At 49.3% G+C, this 19,139-nt stretch overlaps 2 protein-coding genes across 5 annotated transcripts in view; one reads left to right on the forward strand and one right to left on the reverse strand.

Moving 5' to 3' along the window:
* The first annotated feature begins 82 nt into the window (after positions 1–82).
* SS18L2 (SS18 like 2) lies at positions 83–2,058 on the forward strand. The gene is made up of 3 exons (XM_064159897.1): positions 83–191; positions 317–393; positions 1,037–2,058. Exons 1-3 carry the CDS (start codon positions 123–125, stop codon positions 1,122–1,124), a joined length of 234 nt encoding a protein of 77 aa, XP_064015967.1. The 5' UTR covers positions 83–122; the 3' UTR covers positions 1,125–2,058.
* Positions 2,059–2,361: 303 nt separating this feature from the next.
* Positions 2,362–19,139, reverse strand: part of GARRE1 (granule associated Rac and RHOG effector 1) — a 54,286-nt gene continuing 37,508 nt past the window's right edge. For all 4 annotated transcript variants that reach the window (XM_064159892.1, XM_064159894.1, XM_064159893.1 and 1 more), the window contains 11 exons: positions 18,004–18,144; positions 17,650–17,745; positions 17,356–17,517; positions 16,272–16,430; positions 11,993–12,090; positions 10,465–10,590; positions 9,010–10,004; positions 7,094–7,259; positions 6,151–6,285; positions 5,699–5,777; positions 2,362–4,966 (listed from right to left, as the gene is read on the reverse strand). In XM_064159892.1, the coding sequence (XP_064015962.1) occupies positions 4,649–4,966; positions 5,699–5,777; positions 6,151–6,285; positions 7,094–7,259; positions 9,010–10,004; positions 10,465–10,590; positions 11,993–12,090; positions 16,272–16,430; positions 17,356–17,517; positions 17,650–17,745; positions 18,004–18,144 (2,475 nt within the window). In that variant the 3' untranslated portion in view covers positions 2,362–4,648. The remainder of the gene's footprint in view (positions 4,967–5,698; positions 5,778–6,150; positions 6,286–7,093; positions 7,260–9,009; positions 10,005–10,464; positions 10,591–11,992; positions 12,091–16,271; positions 16,431–17,355; positions 17,518–17,649; positions 17,746–18,003; positions 18,145–19,139) is intronic.

A 19,139-nucleotide genomic window follows, 5' to 3' on the forward strand; every position in this document is an offset into this window, starting at 1 on the left:
GCGAGCGCCGCAGGCAGCTGCCGCGGATGAGGCGTGCGCGAGGGTTCCGGCAGCCAATGGGAGCCCTTGGGGGGCGGAGCCGCCGGCGGTTCCCGTCAGCCTCGGCGCGGGGCGGCGGCGCCATGTCGGTGGCGTTCGTGCCGGAGCGGCTGCGCGGGAAGGCGGCGGTGAGCCAGGAGACCCTGCAGCAGGTGAGCGTGGGAGAGCGGCCGCGGCGGGCCCCCGGCTCGGCTGAGGCGGAGCTGGTCCTGCCCGCCGCGGCCTCCGCCTCGGTCTGCGGCGGGGCGGCAGGTGACGGCGCGCTGCTCTGCCCTAGTTGCTGGAGGAGAACGACCAGTTGATCCGGTGCATCATGGAGTACCAGAACAAGGGCCGGGCCGCCGACTGCGTGCAGTAAGTGAGCCGCTGGCCCCAGCCGGCCCCGCGCCTCTTCCCCCTCCCGGCCCCGCCAGAGCCAGAGAGGCCCCCAGGGGCTGCCAGGAGCCGAGCGCCGTCCCAGCTCCTCAGAGGGCTTCCTTTGGGCTTCCCGAGAGGCGCTGCCACAGACCCGCACCGCGCGGGTGTGATGCCTGCTGCTCCGTGCCAGGGGTTTGGTGCTGCTCTCCGAATGAAACCAGCCCTCCTGGGGGCGCTTTTCTGACGCGTGGAGAACACCGAGCAGTGCTTACAGAGGAGGGAGGGGAGCCAGCCTGTGGCTCCGCCGCGGTCCAGCTCTTCAGCTTGCGGAGGCCCCGGCTGGCAGGCTGACAGCAGCTGCTGACCAGGCGCTTGCAAAGCTTTGTCATCTGCCCCTCGGCTGCTTGCTGGCAGCGCCGCATCTCCTTCAGTGTTGGTCAGACAGAGCTCTTAGTGTGCTAGCAAAGGTGCTCAGAGTGCAGCGTGAGCAGGATATGGAGGTGTTTGCCTTGTGTAATTCATGGTTTGCTGTTTCTTTCCCTAACAGCAAATGCTGATCAGATGACAAAAGCAGCTGTTGACGGGTGGGTAGTTTGCTAGAGAAGGACTCGTCCCAGCCTTTCTGTTCTCCCTCTCATAGGTACCAGCACATCCTGCACAGAAACCTCATTTATTTAGCTACAATCGCTGATGCGACACCACCCAGCACGCAGAAGACTGCAGACTGACTGTGCCTGCCTGGACACGAGCAAGGCTGCTGTCAAAGCCCCGCTTTGAGTCTTGAAAGGCAACTAAGAAGTCATCCATACTTGCATGTACCAAACGTGGACGTAGTGTCTGATGTAACAGCAGCCTATTTTTTCCCCCCCTCGCTGCACACAGACCTCCAAGGTGATGGCTCTTACTCCTTCCTCTAACACCTTCCATCTAAGGATTCTCAGAAAATAGCCTGGCTGCCAGGATGGCAGTGCCAGGGCTGCCTTTGCAGGAACCTGCTGCAGTGGCAGCCACCTGAAAACTCTGGATTTACTGCAGTGAATCTGTGCTCCTGCCACAGTGAAATGACAGGTTGGGATGTCAGGTGGGAATATCCTGCTGCACAACCAGCCAAACGTGAACCAAGAATGTGCACTCAGAAAGGGATAATCTGCCTCTGGTTACACAGGGTATATCCAGACACAGCAAGCTGGCTCTGAGGACTCCTTAGGTCACATGCTAAGGAGAGATCTGACTGCCAGGGTGCTTGTGTGGAGAGAGCCCTCTACATGGCAGGCCTCCATTGCCACCCGTGCGTATTGCTGGTCAGGCTCTGAACCAGTGAAGGGCTGAGCTCTCCAAGCAAAGAACGTGGGCTTGGAGACACCAGCTGCTGTCTGAGGCTATCAAGCTGATTTTTAATCAGCTCCTAGCAAGCCTCAGCCCCTGCTGTTTGTACCTGCCACAGGCCCTTGCAGTCTCACTGAAGCAAAGGCTGTACAGCAGTGACTGAGCAAAACAGCAACATCTAGGAAAGACTGGGACTGCTGCAGAAGGGAGAAATGGAGCCTTTGTTTCAGTGAGAGAGCTGTGTTGCTGCCCCAGCCGTGTCACAGCTCTTCCTTTCTGCTGGCCATGCTCTGTGCTACAGACTCTGTAAACAAGTAAATTCTTGCATAACCAAAAGGGACTCCTGTGGTTCCTGAGTATTTGTCAGCAGCCTGCTTGTGTGCTCCGAGCCAGAAAAGCACACCTGGGATGGTGATGAACAGCACCTAACAGCCTTGGTTCTAATTCAGTTGGGGCAGGAGGGAGCTGACTTTGCTCACTGTCATCAGCACTACAAGCAATGGCTAAGAATTAAAGTAACTTGGTTTTGGCGACGTCCATCTGCACTGCCAGTTCAGAGCCACTGCTGAGGCAGTTTCCAGGTCAGGGTTCTTTGGTGGAGTACACCTGAAATAGCAGCCTTAAAGATGCTTCAGACTGTACAGTGCATGAAGGTCATATTTATGAGTCAGTAAGTAGGCAGTTGACACTTTTCAAACTCTTAAATAATCCCATGTTAATGAAATAAGATCTTTGTTACAAACCAAAGTTACAGTTTAGTTTAAGGTGCTGCTTGTTTTCAGCAAGGTGCATATTTTAACCAGGTCTGACCTATTAAATGTTTATCTTTAATAAAGCAAATCGTTGACTTGTACAGAAGCTTTCAAATACAAAATGTACAGTTCCAGTTCAGAAGCCTCAGCTGGTCACAAGAAGCACTGCAGTAAGGGTAAGTTAACTAAGCACCAAACCCTTGCACTTGGCAGTGTAAGTGAAGGTTAATGGCAAGACTCGTTTGCCAAGTGCAACAATTCTCAGGATTCCCAGTGTTCAGAGCAGGTCGGAAGCAGAGGACAGAGTAGCACCTACGTGGTCAAAATGCAGACACTTGGGGTTTGCAACTGACCGACGTGGCCCCGGGACCTCGTCGGCCTCTGTGACCATGAGCAAACTGCAACAACTAGAGAAGGGTTTTGGCACTTGTTAGGAAAACTTCAAACCAACTTCCAATTTGGTCTTAGTAGGACAACCTTACAGTAAGTACAACCAAAGGGAGGGTTTAACACTAGCGCTAAATGACAAGGCCTAGGAAACTCAAACCCATTCATCGAGTTAAATAACCACGAACACCTTCAGCAGAGGGTCCTCAGAATCAGAGCAGTACAGACCATGGACAGTTTACAGACAGAAGCCACACTGATTGTGCAAAGCACAGTACTGTAAAAACTATGTACAGCAAACAAACCTCTGTAAACATGGGAAGGATGAGTCAGAAAAGGTGGTGACAGGTCATAGATACAGGCAACATTGGCATCCTCGAACAGCACAGAAGAGACGACACGGGCCCGCGGGGACAGCCCCCACCAGACAACAGAAGGTGATAGCTGGGTTTGAAACAAGCCCAACGTTTAATAGTTTTAGTGTTGTGTGTACTTCCTCTAGAGCACGGAGTTCTTTTTTGGTATCTTTACGTAGAGATGTACTCAGTTTGTATAAAGAGAAGCAGGATGTGCTTTGTCTTCGTTGGAAAACCGTGTGGTTAGAACCAAGAACCCATCTCACTAGTAGTTAACATATTAGAATGATATGACTTAAGAAAAATACAAAAATAAGATTAATACTGTCAAAACTCTTATAGCAGAAAATAGTGTGGTTTTTAGACTCTTTCCAAGATGAAATATGAAAATTTAAATAAGCTCTAACTATATAAAGACTCTTCTGTAATCTCAGTTGCTGTACAGTGGGATAGCTATACACATATTTACCATGGTTTAAGCACCAGTCGCTCTCATGGATCCACTTTGGTTGGAAGATGATTCCCAATTCCACAGGTTCACGTAATGGCACATACTGACTGCAAGGAATTACTTTATCCTTTAAAAAAAAAGAGTTCTAGCTAACTGCTACCCCACCTTTCAGTTGAGTATCTTCTGAGCCAGCTCACAATTTCTAATCGACTGTAGCATCTGAAATAAGACTTTAAACCTCAGCAAGGAGGCTTTGGGGCTCTGCTTCGAGGAGCACTGTGTGGATAATGCCTTTGGCCAGAGGAAGCAGCAGGAAACGGTGCATTTCCTGGAAAAGCAGCGTCAGGGTATCCACACAGAGGCCATCTGCAAGCAGCAACGGTGTCTGACACGAGGCTGTGTGGTGCTGCTGATCTTACCTGGAGTAAGGAAACTACCCCACAGCTCCACCACTGTGCAACAGCTTGAGACAGAGCTCAGGTGTGGCACCGAGAGCTGCTGCTGAGCTTCCTTTCAAAGAGCTGCCCCAGGCCCTTTCTGGAGAATACAAAGGCTACAGCTTGTCCAATCTGAACAGTGTTGAGCAGAGAGACCACTACAGATTTGCTTCAACATCTTCCCTGTGTCTCAGTAAGATGTTTAACTATAAATCTATATGAAAAATAGCTATAAAATACAGTGTTTCTGGGATGCTCGTCCGTCAGCAGTTCTTTTTCTCTTAAAAAAAACAAACAAGGTTTTGAAAGTAAAGGCCATAGACATGTTTTAAAAGCATTTCTACATCACAGTTTCGGGCTGCCTGGCGAACGTTGGCCGCCTTTGCTCAGCACTGCAAATCAGAACTCACGACTTTGCACCTCTCACCCCGAGCCCCTCGATTCCAGGTTGCAGGAGATAGCTGGGCTCAGCCAGCGCACAGCTGCAGAGCTGTGTCCCCGGCTGCCCTTCGGCCCCGCGCTGCACTCGCCGCTGGCCAGCAGTCAGTACTGGTGCAGGTAGGATGGTCTGCGCTCGTGCTTGACCGGGAAGGATTTGAAGCCCTTGTTGATCTGCTTGTGCTGGGCAGCCTGCTGCGACTGCTGCTGCGCGTAGGCAAAGCTGGAGGAGATGCCTGCTGCCGGAGCACAGTCGCTGGCTGCTGCCCACATGGGGGACTGCAGGAGCTGCATGGTGTCGCTCCACTGCCCCACCGGGCTGCTCAGCGGGTACAGAGCCGCGCCCTGCCCGGGCAGCGTGCTGCTGACAGAGGAGGTGTGCTGCCAGGGTGCCTTTGGTGGCCAGGTTTTGGTTTTGTTATCCTGAGAACACAAAGAGAGTTGGTTTGGGGGTGGGGTTGGTTTCCAGGGGGTTGTTGCTGGTTTAGGACCAAAGTACCTCTTTCTTGAGGCAATGCTCAGCACATCAGCTTATGTCCTCACAATCACACAATTGTTTGGGTTCAAACAGCCTTCTAGGATCATCGAGTCCAAGCACCAACCCACCACCACCATCAAACCATGGCCCCAGGTGCCATGGCCACACATTTCTTGAAGATCTCCAGAGATGGTGACTCCACCACCTCCCTGGGCAGCCTGTTCCAATCCCTGACCGCTCCTTAAGGCATTTTCAGGTTACTCATTTGTTTGCCAGCAGAATCCATGGCAGTGCAGAACTCCCAGTTCCGAGAACACCTGCCTGTTGAAAACCCTCCTCTTCACCTCTCCACACTGCCCAACACACAGCCCCTGCCAGGCAGGCTGTGGATCTGGTGGGGTTCTGGCTCTCCCTGCACAGACAATCAGCACTGACTGTGCCCTCTCCCAGCCTCACTCAAAGCATTGGGGTTTCTGCCAATTCCTGCTACCAAGGAAAAAAATATGATTTACAGTTTTAACAGCTGCACTTGGCCACCCTGACAAAAGCCTCTGGTCCTAGCTGAGAGCAAACAGTCTGGGCTTCAGCTGAGGAAACAGAGATGCTATTCCAGCTGTTCTAGGCTAAACCACCCCAAAGCCCCAGCAGGAAAAGCAGCTAAGCAGCTTTCAGCTTACCTGATTACGGTCATCTGCTACAGAAAGCAGAGGTGGTGATGGTAGTGTACTGGGTTCCTGTTCACCACTACTGTGTTTTCTGCCCAAAAGGAGAGGAACAGTTGTTACTTTCTTCTGTCTTTTTAAGCTGCCACCAATGCCTCAGTAGTTCAGAAACAAGCAGTATCCAAAACAGACAATTGTGGAAGAGGGAAAGAGTGTCAGGTCTTTCCTAGACTCCTGTGCTTAGCTCACAAGTGGCTGTTTGCACAGCTGCTCACTTGTACCAGGAGGCAGCCGCTCAAGGAATGCCATTTAGGAATCCCTAGCATGGAAGTCCCTACACTGATCCATGCCAGCAGTGCAGCACACAAACTGCCTTTTGTGTAGCCTCCTCTATGAGTAGGAATTTCCTTGGGGTAGCTGTCAGCAAAGCAAGGACAGTTTGACGTATTTCTGTTCCCTCCACTCACCTTCTTTGCTTTACAGCAGCAACAAGATCTGGCCCTGAGAACATGGAGAACAAGCTGTCCCCATTAGCTGAGGAGGTCTCATCACTAGAGCTGGCAGAGTCTCCTTGAGTACCAGACCAGCTATTTGTCACATCACTGCAAGACAAAAGGTTGCATTAGTCCTTGTATTGAGCCTGGGCCAGACCCTTCACCTCGGTTACTTCTGCTGAGGCTTTGTCAACAGGCAACATCTCAGAGCACAAAGAAACCTCAGCACTCTGTAAGATATCCAAGTCAAGCAAAAATGCTTTCGTTTCTTTACTTCTGAGTGACCACATTCAGCTGCTTTACCTGTTAGTGACTGTTTTACTGAAAGCATTTGATCAAAGGCAAGTGCCTCTCCTGGTCAGCAAGGACTAACAAGTGACATGTGGCTTTGAAATCACCTTAACTGCCAGACTGAGCTAGAGCACATTCTGGTCCTACTGGTTTAGAGCTAGCTCAAGAGTCACAGCCATGGCATTATGGACAGAGGACCCTGCAAACACTTCTGCTGTCATCAGTGGCTGTGATTTGGAAGAGACTAAGCACTGCCAGTGCACCTGCTGGTAAGCATCTATTAGGGCAGCAAGACTAAACAGGTAGGACCTGGCAAGCTGAATTCAGTCAGGCTCTGCACCTTAGACAGCATTACCTTGATCAAAAGCAGGTCTCACAGGTTTTCGACATCCTGCATGAAAGCTGCTGTCAAAGAACCTGTGCCAGAAAGGCCTCACTTGCTCTGCCTGGCTCCAAACATTCCACTCTAACGCAAACATCCAGGTCAGTGCTGCAGAAGGCGCTGGAGTCTCTCACTCCTGACATAACCTGTCAGCTTCCACAGACAGCAGCACTCCCATGGCCTGCCAGGCTGCAGCATGACCCAGACTGGTGTACCACAAAGGCAGACTGTGCCAGCTCTTACCCCTCTGTGAAGTAGTCTGGGAAGGGCCAGGTTTTGTGAGGGTCGTCGGGCAGAGGCCAGTTGGCACGCGCGTGGCCGGGCCGGCGGACGTGCTGCCCTTGCCTCTTCTGTTGCATAGCCTGGTTGACCCCAGCCACGTAGCGGGCAAACTCTGGATCAGAGCCAACTGCAGGACAGGAACCAAGATGTCAGTTGCTGAGGGTCAGCCATCTCTGCTGCACTTAACCCCTCCTCATTCAATCCTTTAGGCTTGGCCAAAGCCCACAGAAATGAACAGCCTCCGAAGGAAGAAATGCCAGTGGCAGTCAGTCCCTCCTGGGGGAGCCGTGAAGAACCATGGACAGGGTACGTTTACCATTGACACCTGGTGGATGGTGACTCTCACCTCAGGCCCTAGCACTCCATCAGGGAAATGGTCCTTGTCACTATGATCAGGCCCAACATCCCACCAGCAGAAAGTGGTGGAATTAAAGCTTTCACACTGACCCAAGCTCAGAGAACAAGACCATCCCAGTTACCACAGCTGATTCCAGACTGCCACACCATTGCCAGCCCTGCTGGGACAAGAAATCAGAATCCCAGACCGATCACATCTGGACATACGGCCTAGAAACTGCCTACTTCCTACAAAGGCCAGACAACAATTTGGAAACACCAAGCACCAAATCCAGGTACATGCTAGGCACAGCTTTATGTAGATCAAAAGGAAAATGCTGAAGAACTAGAATGGCTTCCAGATGCTAAGAATGCCAGTCCTCTTATGGGTGCATCTTCTGCCCAGCACATGCCTGCACTTGCTGCTTGGTGAACAGCATTTTAGCCTTCCCTGAGGGCTGTGATAATCCTTAAGTGTGCACCATAAGCATCTCTAAGTAAGATGATGCTAATGCAGACCTACAATTAAGGAGCTTTTGCCAGCACAACCACGGTGCCTCTCTTTGCCTTACAAACTCTGCTAACTGCTCAACTAAGTTGAGAAGACAGAACTCTCAGAACCGAGTCAGATGAGCTGCTTTCTGAGGCACCCACACATGGGTGCCAATGAGTGCAGGAAACAGGTTCCTGGGCTGAGCAAAGCTGCTGCTGGTGGTTCTGGTGCTGCCTCCCTCCAGGCACTTCTCACAGATGTGTGCTGCAAAGCCTTTGCCGCTGTGTTCCAGGCCAGCGGAAATGATATGGACAAGATCAGGGATGTGTAAGCTATTCTTAGTGCAATTAGCAGAAGGATTTATTCATCTCCTTACAACCCACAATCAATTTCATAGTCTGCTTGCTTATAGCTGTAAAATTCTAATCTCACTTCATCATTGACAATAATCCCTCCATGATTCCAATCTCTTGGTGGTTCAAACCACATGGCCCTTGCTCTTTGGTCTCTAATCCTCCACCACCCAAGCGTGTCACTGCAGTTAACAGCTGTAGAACAGGAACCAGTATGACTCTCACACACCTGCCCAGTAATGGAGGGGAAGTGAAGGGATATGTGGAAGATGCAGTCTGGCTGTCACCTCCAGACTGCAGTACTGGTGAAGGGCAGGAAGGATCAGTTTGAGGAGAGGTAAAATGTGCAAGTTCAGGGGGCTGGCATTAAACAACTTCACAAATTAACAACAGGGGGAACATCATCTCTAAGGGTCTGTATCAGTACTTGGATGTGGTCCATAAAGGAAAGGTCAGAACTGCTGCACCTGGGGCAAGAAGCAATGTTCCCCCTCTTATTAATTAACCAAAGTTGCTCGTACTTTAGTCCAGCTTCTGCTAGCCAGGCACACATGCATCAGCCTCTGCTTGCCTTTGTTAGCACCTGGCACCTGGTGGGCAGCCCTGGGAAATGGCAGCTCTGGCTAGCAACACTTAACAGCATTCTTGGTAAAACTACCCTGATGAAAGCCACCAAGAAAGGAAGAGACACAGACCTGCAGGGTCAAAGGGCAAGATTTCTCCCAGCATCCCAAACACTCCATCAGTTTGGTCACGATTTGGCCACGTGTTGTTTCTAGGTCCTTGTGGTTTCTGTCCTAGCATCTCTGACATCATATTGTCCATATAGCTGCTCACAAGACCCAGGCTGTACAAATCGGAGCTTAGGTCTGAAAACCCAGGATTGTTCCACTGGTTTATATGAGACAAACCAGCTCCAACAGCTTGGGCTGGCTGCTGTGAGGAATTCGTCAGCCATTTGGCAGGAACGCGTTGCTGTGGTCCAATAGGTTGAAGCAAGTGTTGGTAATACTGCATCTGCTGCTGCTGCTGCTGCTTTTGCGACTGCTGCTGCTGCGACAGGCCTGGCTGAGGAGGATGCAGCGGCGTGCGAGAGACAGCCTGCGGCTGCTGCTGCACCGCGGCCGCCTTCTGCTCCGGTGCTGTGGAGGAGGCAGCAGAGTTCCTTCTCTTCACCATCGGAGAGGTCTGCTGGGACTTGCCCATGTTAAACCCCGACAGGAAATCAATCACGTCCTGCATCTCTTGGTCAGTGGGTAAGTTCATGCCTTTGTCATCCTTGCCATCATTTGGCTTGAAGAAGTTGTCCCTTCGCTCCCCCAGGAAGCCGTTGGCCAGGGGGCTGCCTGTGCTCTGGGCTGCCTGCAGGGGCTCGCTGGGCCGGGGGAAGCTGCTGATACTCAGGATGCTCTGCAACCGCGCGTCCGCGCCCGCAGGCAGCTTCGCCTTCTCCTCCGAGCCTGAGCTTATGAAGATGTTCTTGGAAGGTGTGCTGGGGATGGAGTAACTCCCAGTGCTGTTTGCATTGCTGCAGGAAGCTTTTTTGGTAAACCGTGAAGTCAGTTTGGAGAAGGTCTTCTGCAGGCCACCCGAAGGCTTGCTCCCATTCCCCGATGGCATGTCCACCGGGTTCCCAAAATCTGAGATCTCACGCTGCAGCTGGATCTGAATGCAAGGCAAAGCTTGCTCCCTGCAGCAACACAAACACACAGATCAAACCACCCAATGCACCACAGAGCTTGCACTTGGGTAAGAACTAGTGGAAGAAAGGAAACCAGAGACTACCGAGCTCAGCAGCCGCTTCTTAGGGCAACAGCATCAGTTGTTACTGGTATCTGCAAGAGCATGAACTGCTTTCCAGCCCCTAGGGCATCTGAATTGTACTTCAAGACTTCAATACAGACTAATTTAATGTAAACCAAGAATTTCTGTGAGAAAGAAACAAACAGCTGGATGAGCTGCTGCACTTAGAAAGCCTGCTCTAGCTCTATCCATCCCCACAAGGTACTTGGGACGATTACCAGTTCCTTGGTCTCGGTTTAACTGCCGCTTCCCCCCACTACTATCAAATTCCCGAGTACAGATCTCTCAGCAGTGATGGCTTTGTTCAAACCAGGCAAGTGGAGCAGGAGGCTCAAGAGAAGATGTACCTTCCTTCCTTCCACCTGTGGATGTCAAACACAGCAGTATAGAGCACATCTACTAGTCCCAAAGTCTTCTCGGGGTCCAGACTCCTCTGTAGCAAAGACATGGTTGCTGGATCTTCTTTCAGACACCTGTAATCAATAAAGGTCACTTCAAGATTAGTTCTTTTAGTTTGTTTACATTGAACAATTCTACCCTGCTAGTCAAGTAACAAAAGGCCAATTCATGCACCCTTGACTGCTCCTCCAGAGGTGCCCCTGGTGAAGGCAGGATAAAGGTAAGAATGCCTGGGAGTTCCTGAAACAGGCACCTGCAATCCCAGCTCCTTTCCACTGTTGAATGCAGAGCTAATCTCACTGTAACATGAAGTGACATCATTTACACTAAAATCCTGGCTGAGGATCAGTTCCTCAGCTGAGCAGACACAATTCAGGTACACAGGACAAAAATAACAAACCCACAAAGCCCATTGCTGGAGAAGAGGAGAAACACTTCACCGAACCTGCACTCTGGAGCCCAGTGCTGCCAACCCCTGCCTGACAGCCTCCCTGTGGGAAATGACTCAGCACACCCAGCAGCCTGGGGAGGGTTCTACTGGGCTGTCAAGATTCAGGATCAGTGAACTCTCCTCATCGATGGCATGAAATCGGAGGTGAGATCAGAATAACCTTCAGCTAAACACAAGGACGTTGGCCAAGTCCTGGAGGAGCTCCCCCAGCAAAGGAGCAAGGCAGCACCCTGGCTGTGTCAGCAGGAGGAGCTCTGCCAGAGCACACAAAGCCTGGCTCCCAGCACTCCCCTCCTTTGAGGTCACTCATAATAGAGCAATTTACACGAAGAGAGGAGTGCCAGTTGGAGTGGAACTAGAGATGCACTTGGGCACACAGGCTATGGGCTGAGTCCCCTGGTACCATGGGTAACAGGCTGGTTCACAGGGCTCAGATGAATGAGCTGTGTTGTGCTGAGATTCCTAACACCAAGTCCTCCAAAGCAGGAGAGAAAGGAAGTGTTCCTAATTCCAAATGGTTGTCTCAAAAGGAAGGAAACCCTCCCCTGAACTGCAAATTCATCCCACCGCTCTTTCCTAGGTAGGGACAGTGTCTGGTGGAACGTGCAGCTCATGCTAGTTCCTGAAGCACAGCTCAGAGAAAGAGAGCTATCAGCTCTCATTGATCTCATCTAAGTCCTGGCCTTCCTCAGGCAAGAGCTGTGAGGACCTGTTGGGGAGGAGCAGCCCAGGAATACTACTGGAGTTATGATTTTTTTAAACCTCCTCTTCCATCACCAAGCTCTTCCTTTCCAAGTGTATTTCAGTGGCCCAGCACTGCCTCTCTTCTGCTGCCTGCAGAGGCAGCAGCAGTACAAAGACAGCTAAAGCACAACTCTCACAACAGCGGTACTCAAACAGCTCCAGAGAGGGGAGCTGGAGGAAGATCTGCCAGAAGTGCAGGGCACTCTCTTCGACTTGCACGGCACGGCAAGGTTTCCAATCACAGCTATCAGCATCATCTGCAACACAGGATTTTTACTTACCAAGTCGATGGAACTTGCACCACAATTCTGGAGCCTTCTAAACTGATCTGAGGGGCGTAGGCTTCTTTATTTTCAATCTGTGCTGTGTCCACAACCACCTGGCAAAGAAAAGGGCAATTACTTTCAGAATTAGTTCAAGTTCTTTCATCATTCCTGTAGTTTAGATGCAATAGTCTCATTTCCCTGCCATGCTATAGCTGGAACAAAACCCACCAGATCAAGCCAGCTGACAAAATCACTATCGGCTGATTTCTGCTTCAGTGTCTAAAAAAAGGCAGAAAGAATACCAAGTGCTCAGTCTGGTACAGGAACCTCTACTTCATTCTTCTCAGTGGCACACTGCAGTTACACCTCACAGCTGCTTCACTCAACAGCTGCTCATGACCACGGCTTTTAGAACAGCCCTTTCATTGGAGAGCTTTTGCACCAGTGTTAATTTAATAGCTCCCAAACACCTCATCACCAGCAGAGTGAAACAGTTTCATTGCAGTGCATGGCAGGACACAGATAAGCAGTGTCCAGTCTGGAGCCTTTCATGCAGCTGACAATTCCCAACAGCCAACAATCTACAATCCCAGACTGCCAGCACCCCTCTGCTCTACCCAATGGACCTGTGCTAAGTCCCCAGAAAAGGGACTGCTCAATTTGTTGAATTCCAAGCCTTCTGTACCCTCCTGAAGATACACAGAAGATGAAAGTCTGGAAAAATTAACTTTCTCTCCTGGCCCTTTCTTTTTATGGAACTGAGAAGGAATGGATTCACTTCAGCTTCATCCAAAGTTTAATGCCAGGGACAGTAAGTTCCATATTTGGGTTGTGCTTTCTGCTGTTGTCCAGTCTGCATGGGTTGGCCCTTTTGATCATTTCCATAATTTCCTACTTTGGTCATGCTGAACCAGCAGCTTTTTGGCAGCACTCAGCAGTTCCTGCCTCAGTGACTAGCAGATTAGCTGCACCATTTATCCTTGAAATGGCAAAAAGTCCTCTGCTAGAAATAAGCCTCAGGGGGTGTTACTGGCTTTTCTGCAGTCATCCTGCACTGGTTCAACTTCTATCTGGTTGTCTACTGCTGGTTATGAAGAAATGTGCAATATGAATAATGCCCAGAGAATCTCCTCTCTCTTGCTTCAGCAAAATCACCCAATGACTTCTTCAATACAATCATTTCCCACCTTTTAGGCATTTTAGCATGAGGCCTTAGTTTTCCTCCAGCTGATTCTAAGCTCCCACCCAAGTTTATTCCAACTTGGGGCCTTGCCTGAGCACACCAACAAGACCTCATGCCATGGGCCACACACAGAAACACTTCTCACTTCAGAACAAGGCAACACCAGTACTCTTTTTGCTGTATTTGGACCATTTTAATTCCACATGATTTGTTAATCTGCACTTCAGCTCTGCTGCACTTGTAATTGGGATGAGGAAAGATGAACCTTGGAGTGATATTTTAATCTCCCAAGAAAGCTTCCACCTGCATCTCAAACCTCTAAGCCAGAACTAAAATTCTGGCTTGTGCAGCCCCTGCCAGTGGCATGTGGTAGTGTTCATGGTCTGGGCATTGTTTGGGTGTTCACAGAACTACTCAGGTTAGAAGAGACCTTAAGCCTCATCCAGTTTCCACCTCCCTGCCACGGGCAGGGACACCTCCCAGTAGCCCAGGTTGCTCAAGGCCTCATCCAACCTGGCCTTGAACACCCCCTAGGGAGTGGGCATCCACAACCTCCCCGGGAAACCTGTTCCAATGTCTCCCCACCCTCACTCTAAAGGATTTCTTCCCAATCTCCAGTCTAAATCTGCTCTCCTCAACCTCAAAGCCATTGCCCTTCGCCCTACCACTACAAGCCCTTGTAAAAAGTCCCTCCCCATATCTGCCTTTCTTCCCTTTCAGTACCGTTTTAGAACATTTGGGATTCAACCATTACCAAGGTTCACTGCTCCTGCAACACATGCTGAGTTTCCTCTGCAAAGCTCTACTGGCACCAAAAAGGACAGCCAGAAACTCAGTTAAACCCTCTCCATGATTTCACATGAGACCAACTCAAAGTTTGCTCTCTGCTCATCTTCCGAATTCACATGTTTGAACGCACATGACTTCTGTTCCTTCAGCTGACCCAGATCTGGAAATCCAATTCCTCACACGAAAACCTGCACTTAATTTGTTTTCCTATGTTAAAAACCTGAAACCTAAAATAGCCACACAAAGTCACATCTCATTGTGCTTTCCACTCCTCATGAGTTTCTGCTTAAAAGGCACATGGCAAGACAGGCTCAGGAACAGTGAGACTGCCAAGGAATGTTCTTTCCTAACTGACAAGTGTACACCAGCTCTGAACTGAGGCAGACAGCTTAGTTTCTAACAGCAGCAGACCAAAGCCTGCCTAACACTGCCCCATGACTCATTTATCGGAGTGCTCCACAAAATAAAACAAACACAGTCTGCCTCCCAGCCTGGTGGGTGCCTAGAGGATAACTTCCTGTGCATCAGACATCTATTGTTCTTGTTTTACAGGTGCTTCCTCTCTCATCTCCACCCAGAGGATGCTGTACAGCAGCAAATGACAATTTCTCACCATCCCATAACTGAATCTTGTAAAAAAACAAGTTAGCAGAGTTTAGAAAGAAAATCCTCAACCCTCACACCCTTCCAAACTGAAACAAATCAAAGTGAGAATGAATGAAGGGGAGAAGGCTCACAAATACTTTGTGGCGTGTGTAGTTCCTGATTGTCTCTGAAGACAGAAACCTGCTACTCTAGAACCTGAGGTTCAACCAGCAAAAAAGCATTTGCAGGCATTTGTGATTCAACACCAGCAATACTCCTTAATCAGCACTGTCACTTAGGAGAATGTCTAAGCAACTTTCATGCTGACAGCTCTCCAAGAGTTATGACAAAAGCTGAGGAATATCAGCACGTCAAGTACCAGCAGGTCTAACTAGTTATGTCTAGACTAGGGGACACCAGGAGGTTTCCAGACTCCAAAGTTCCAGTGTGCCGTGGGCCACTCCCCGCATCTCATCAAGGCAGGACTTGGGTGTGCGCAGCTCTGAAAGCCCCTGGAAAGGAAATGGTGGGAGGTGCAGCATCCTCCAAGGCATTCCTCATGTAGACTTCTGGGAGCCAAGAACTCCTGAAGTGCACAGCATAGACTTCCAGAGGACTGCTGAGAAACACTTTGTCATGGCCTCACTTCCTGCTGGCTGCCAGCACCAACTGTGACAGGTAAAGGCAAAATCCCACTTAAGCATAGCTTTTTGTCTTGTATTTATTGATATTTCATCCATATTTCCTGCTTGGGGGTTTCCAAGGAAATTCGACCAAGCCTGCTTCCCCACAGTTGCTTTCTCCCTGCAAGGACACCCCCTTCTCATGCCTCCCTGGAAAACTGCCTTATACAAAGCAGTCAAGGCACTGCTGCTACCCTTAAACCCCAGTCTCACAGTAAAGTCAGGACTGACAGCAGGTGCCCTGCTGATACTGACAGCCTGCCCCTTCCACCTGAGGCCCTCTCCACACCCAGAGTCAGTTGAAGTGCAGTGTGATTTGAACCTCCTTCTCTAAAAGGAGTGCTGCCCCATTTATTTACCATGCCCCACTCGCCACTACTGCCAGACCTGTTAACAGTCCCAAAGAGCATCAAACAGCAGCCCAAAAGTCTCCTGTGTGCCAAGAACGTGCCTTTACTGGATGAAGAGACTGCAGCAGTTAACAATGGCAGCACAGATGCATTTCCTTATCAGTGTGTGCAAGCACCTGTTTTGGCAACTGTTTAGATGCTGTACAATCCAAAGACACCTACGTCAACAGCAAGGTATTTCATTGCTCCATCCTCTGTTGGAGATGCCAGGTAGCAGCACTTGGTGCAGAGGACTTCCTGGTTTCTGCTGGGCAGGAAACTCTGCTTCCATTCAAAGCAGAGAGGAAATGAAAGGAACGGCAGCTTCTAAAGCCAGTCTGAGAGCAGGCAGGGGAAGAGAGGTTTCTTTTTAGCATGGTCATCTAGAGAGTAGAAGATCTTTCTACTGCACTGTCAACTGAAGTTCCACTTCTTGGGTTCTCCCTAATAACAGGCTCTACAAAATACTCAGGATCTGCTGCTCCCAGCACCTACAGATCCCATCCACAAACCTGCATTCTACAAAGACACATTTTGGTTAGCTGCAGCATTATAAAATGGAGAAACACAACGGAAACTGATTTCCAAAAGCTACACAATCTCTAGTTTCTGCTCAAGGTGGCCTAGCAGCTCTTTATGCACTAAGCCTACTCCTGGTCACTTACCAGCCCAGCCTGGCCAAACAACAACTGTACGGCAGTTTTGCAGGCCCCTCGCCACGTGGAAGGGCAAACCTGATTGAGCACTTCAGTGACAGGGGAGTCATCCCGGGGTGTGAGCCCATTATGGCACCCAGCTTCCTTAATCAGCTGCAGCATCGTGTGCTGGAAAAGGGAAAACATCAATCAAAAATCACAGAAGCTTTGTCACGCTAAACACAGCATTCAGAAATGCTACCACAAAGGCTTCCCATATCTATTCAGCACTGGCCAGGCACCGGAATGCCCTCTGCTTCTGAACAAGCTCTCCTAACTAAAGAAGTCAGCTGCAGAACAGTAATATGGAAGATGGTCTCTGCTGCTTGGCACACAATCTTCCCTCAAACCCAAAGCCACTATTTTGGTTTATCTTCTTGCTAAACTGATTGATTAAATCAAGGTTACAAAAGGCACTGCAAAGAGAGCAGAAAAGCAGCATTTGGAGCTGAGGTTTGTTTCGACTCTTTCAGAGACAAAAAAAAAAGCTTAAAAAAGAAGTGAAAGTGTTAAAACTGTCCAAATTCCTCCTGAAAGGCTCTTTTCCACCCCTTCATAAGGAGGAACTCCATTCACTTCTCCACAATTTTACACTATTAAAAAAACGAATCGAGTTTGTAAGAAGCCATTCAAAGGAACTTTGTGACAGAATCGTTTTTCAAGTACCTCCCCTAGCTCTAGGCTGGCACCTAAGAAGATAAAAGCTCTGAAGTGAGTCACCTGGTTGAGTCAACTGTAAGGAATCACTTTCCTCTGCACTTCTTGACACCCAACCTATCTATTTTCAAAAAGTTCACTGAAGCTTCATCACCTCTTAGACTGCTCTGTGCTTCTCTCAGGTTGGGCTGAATTTGCCCAGGTGGTTAAAATGTTATCAGAAGCAGGCGTGGACCCACAATGTTATCAACATCTTGTTTCCACAGGAAGTCAGGCTAAAAATACACACTTCTAAATGCAAGCTTGGCACTGAACCTCTAATGCAGTTGTTGTCTGAGTTTTAAGGAGTTCTGCTCTTTTAGTTCTTCACTCTTGGAGTTAAGTTCAGGGCCATTACCGTTTTCAGCTTCAGGTTCTCTGCTGCAGACTCATTAAAGGATATTCCTTTCAGAAAATGTGATCCTATCTGAACAGGTACAGTGGGCAGCTCACACTGAATTGGCTGAGGTGGAGTCTGTCTCCTTCCTGTTTGCTGGGCTTCTGCTTCACTGCAACAGCCCTGGAATAGGAAAGAACAGACCAGTCACATGAAATGAAGACATTAGAAAATCCTAACCTGAGTCTGATTTCTTGTCTTCCAACCATTATTTTGAAGGAGGGGAGTGAGATGGCAGGGTTGAGCAGATCCTACCTGAAGACTTGCTTCAATAGCTTTTGGGTTCAAGTGGAAGCCAGCCTTCATTGCGTATTCACAATGGCCCAGACTCTCCAAAGCCACTTTGTAAGCCTGGCGTTGAACAAAAAGTTGAGACACAACAGGCAAGTCAGCAAGCAAGCAGCCAGTGTGTCTGGAGACACGTGTAAGAGCTGTTGTATAGATCTGTCCTGCTCAGGTCTATGGCACACACACGGTTAGCATGCAAAAACTTCCAACACCTCCTGGCTGCCTGCAGTATGGATTTCTGCAGCACAAAATCCTTCCCTCTGCCATTCTTTGGCCCATGACTAGGTGCACATTAAAGCAGCAGACTTTAAACGCCCTCACCTGCAAAGCACTGTCAATTTTCATGTTCAGCTCCTTGAGCTGATGCTCAGGGATGGCCACAGTCTGCGAGCAGAAGAGCTGCTGCACCTCGATCCCTGCCAAGGACCCATCACAGCCTCGCTCTCGCAGCCGGGATGTGGCCTGCAGTGGGGAACAAAAAACCCAGGGTAAAAAGGTTCAACACCAAACCAGGGCAAGCTTAAACATGTTTTTTAAAGACATAAAAAACAACATGAAACCTCACCAGGTTTAGAACATTCTAAGGGAGACAAGAAGCAGGAGCTGGTGGCAAGGCTCCGGAGGAAATGATTTATGGCAAGTTATTAAAGCTCTGCATATCTCAGGTTATTTGTCTGGCATGCAGGTGTTGGCTAGCAACTTAATTCAACATTGTTTGCTGTTACTATTTCAGCTCCCTTTCAGGGCTAAGGATCCTGTTACACAGGCCACGTGTTGACTGTCGTCACCAGGGGAGGGATTTCAAGTTTCAGCATAAAGGGTACTTACTGGTCACAAATGGAAAATACACTCAGTGGACAAACACTGCTGTGGATGGAGGAAGATGCTTGATAAAACTGAGAGTTCTCACTGCGGGGCAATTTGAGAAGCGCTCCACAAGACCACCTTCAGCTTAGCACAGCAAGGGAACAGCTTTATGGAATAGGAGTTTGTAACAAATATCACAACTATGGAAAGCCAAACATCTTATTTTTAACTCCACAGCATTACACTTCTGAGCAGGATAAAACAAATAGAATCCTATTCCAATCTGCATCGAGGGCTTGGGTACAGCTTATTTTTCAGCCTAGGAAGGAGTCTCAAGCATGGTGTTCACACTGGGAGCTTTGGTACTGTAGCCAATAGACAGAACCATTCTATGACTCCACAGCTGGCAAGTGCTTGTGGTAATAGAAGTCCAAAGAGCAGTGGCACCTTTAAAGTACTGCAATTAATGTTCCAGCAGCTGACGGATGAGGCTACATCAAGCTCAGCAGCACAAAGACAAAAGTGTTGGAAGCTACCCTCGAGAATTTAGCAGTGAAACAGAATTAGCATCAAAATTTAAGATCAAGATTTTGCTGGCTTTGAAGGACTTGTCGTATGCTGTTGAGGTTCTCACTGGCTCCACCTGCCAA

The sequence above is a fragment of the Pogoniulus pusillus genome, chromosome 20 (assembly GCF_015220805.1).
Source record: "Pogoniulus pusillus isolate bPogPus1 chromosome 20, bPogPus1.pri, whole genome shotgun sequence".
Classification (NCBI taxonomy): Eukaryota; Metazoa; Chordata; class Aves; order Piciformes; family Lybiidae; genus Pogoniulus; species Pogoniulus pusillus.

Excerpts from the sequence above, each read along its gene's own strand:
- SS18L2 (XM_064159897.1), top strand. The coding sequence starts at position 123 with ATGTCGGTGGCGTTCGTGCCGGAGCGGCTGCGCGGGAAGGCGGCGGTG. Across the intron at positions 192-316 it reads GCCAGGAGACCCTGCAGCAG|TTGCTGGAGGAGAACGACCA; the intron begins GTGAGCGTGGGA and ends GCTCTGCCCTAG. Across the intron at positions 394-1,036 it reads CGGGCCGCCGACTGCGTGCA|GTACCAGCACATCCTGCACA; the intron begins GTAAGTGAGCCG and ends TCCCTCTCATAG.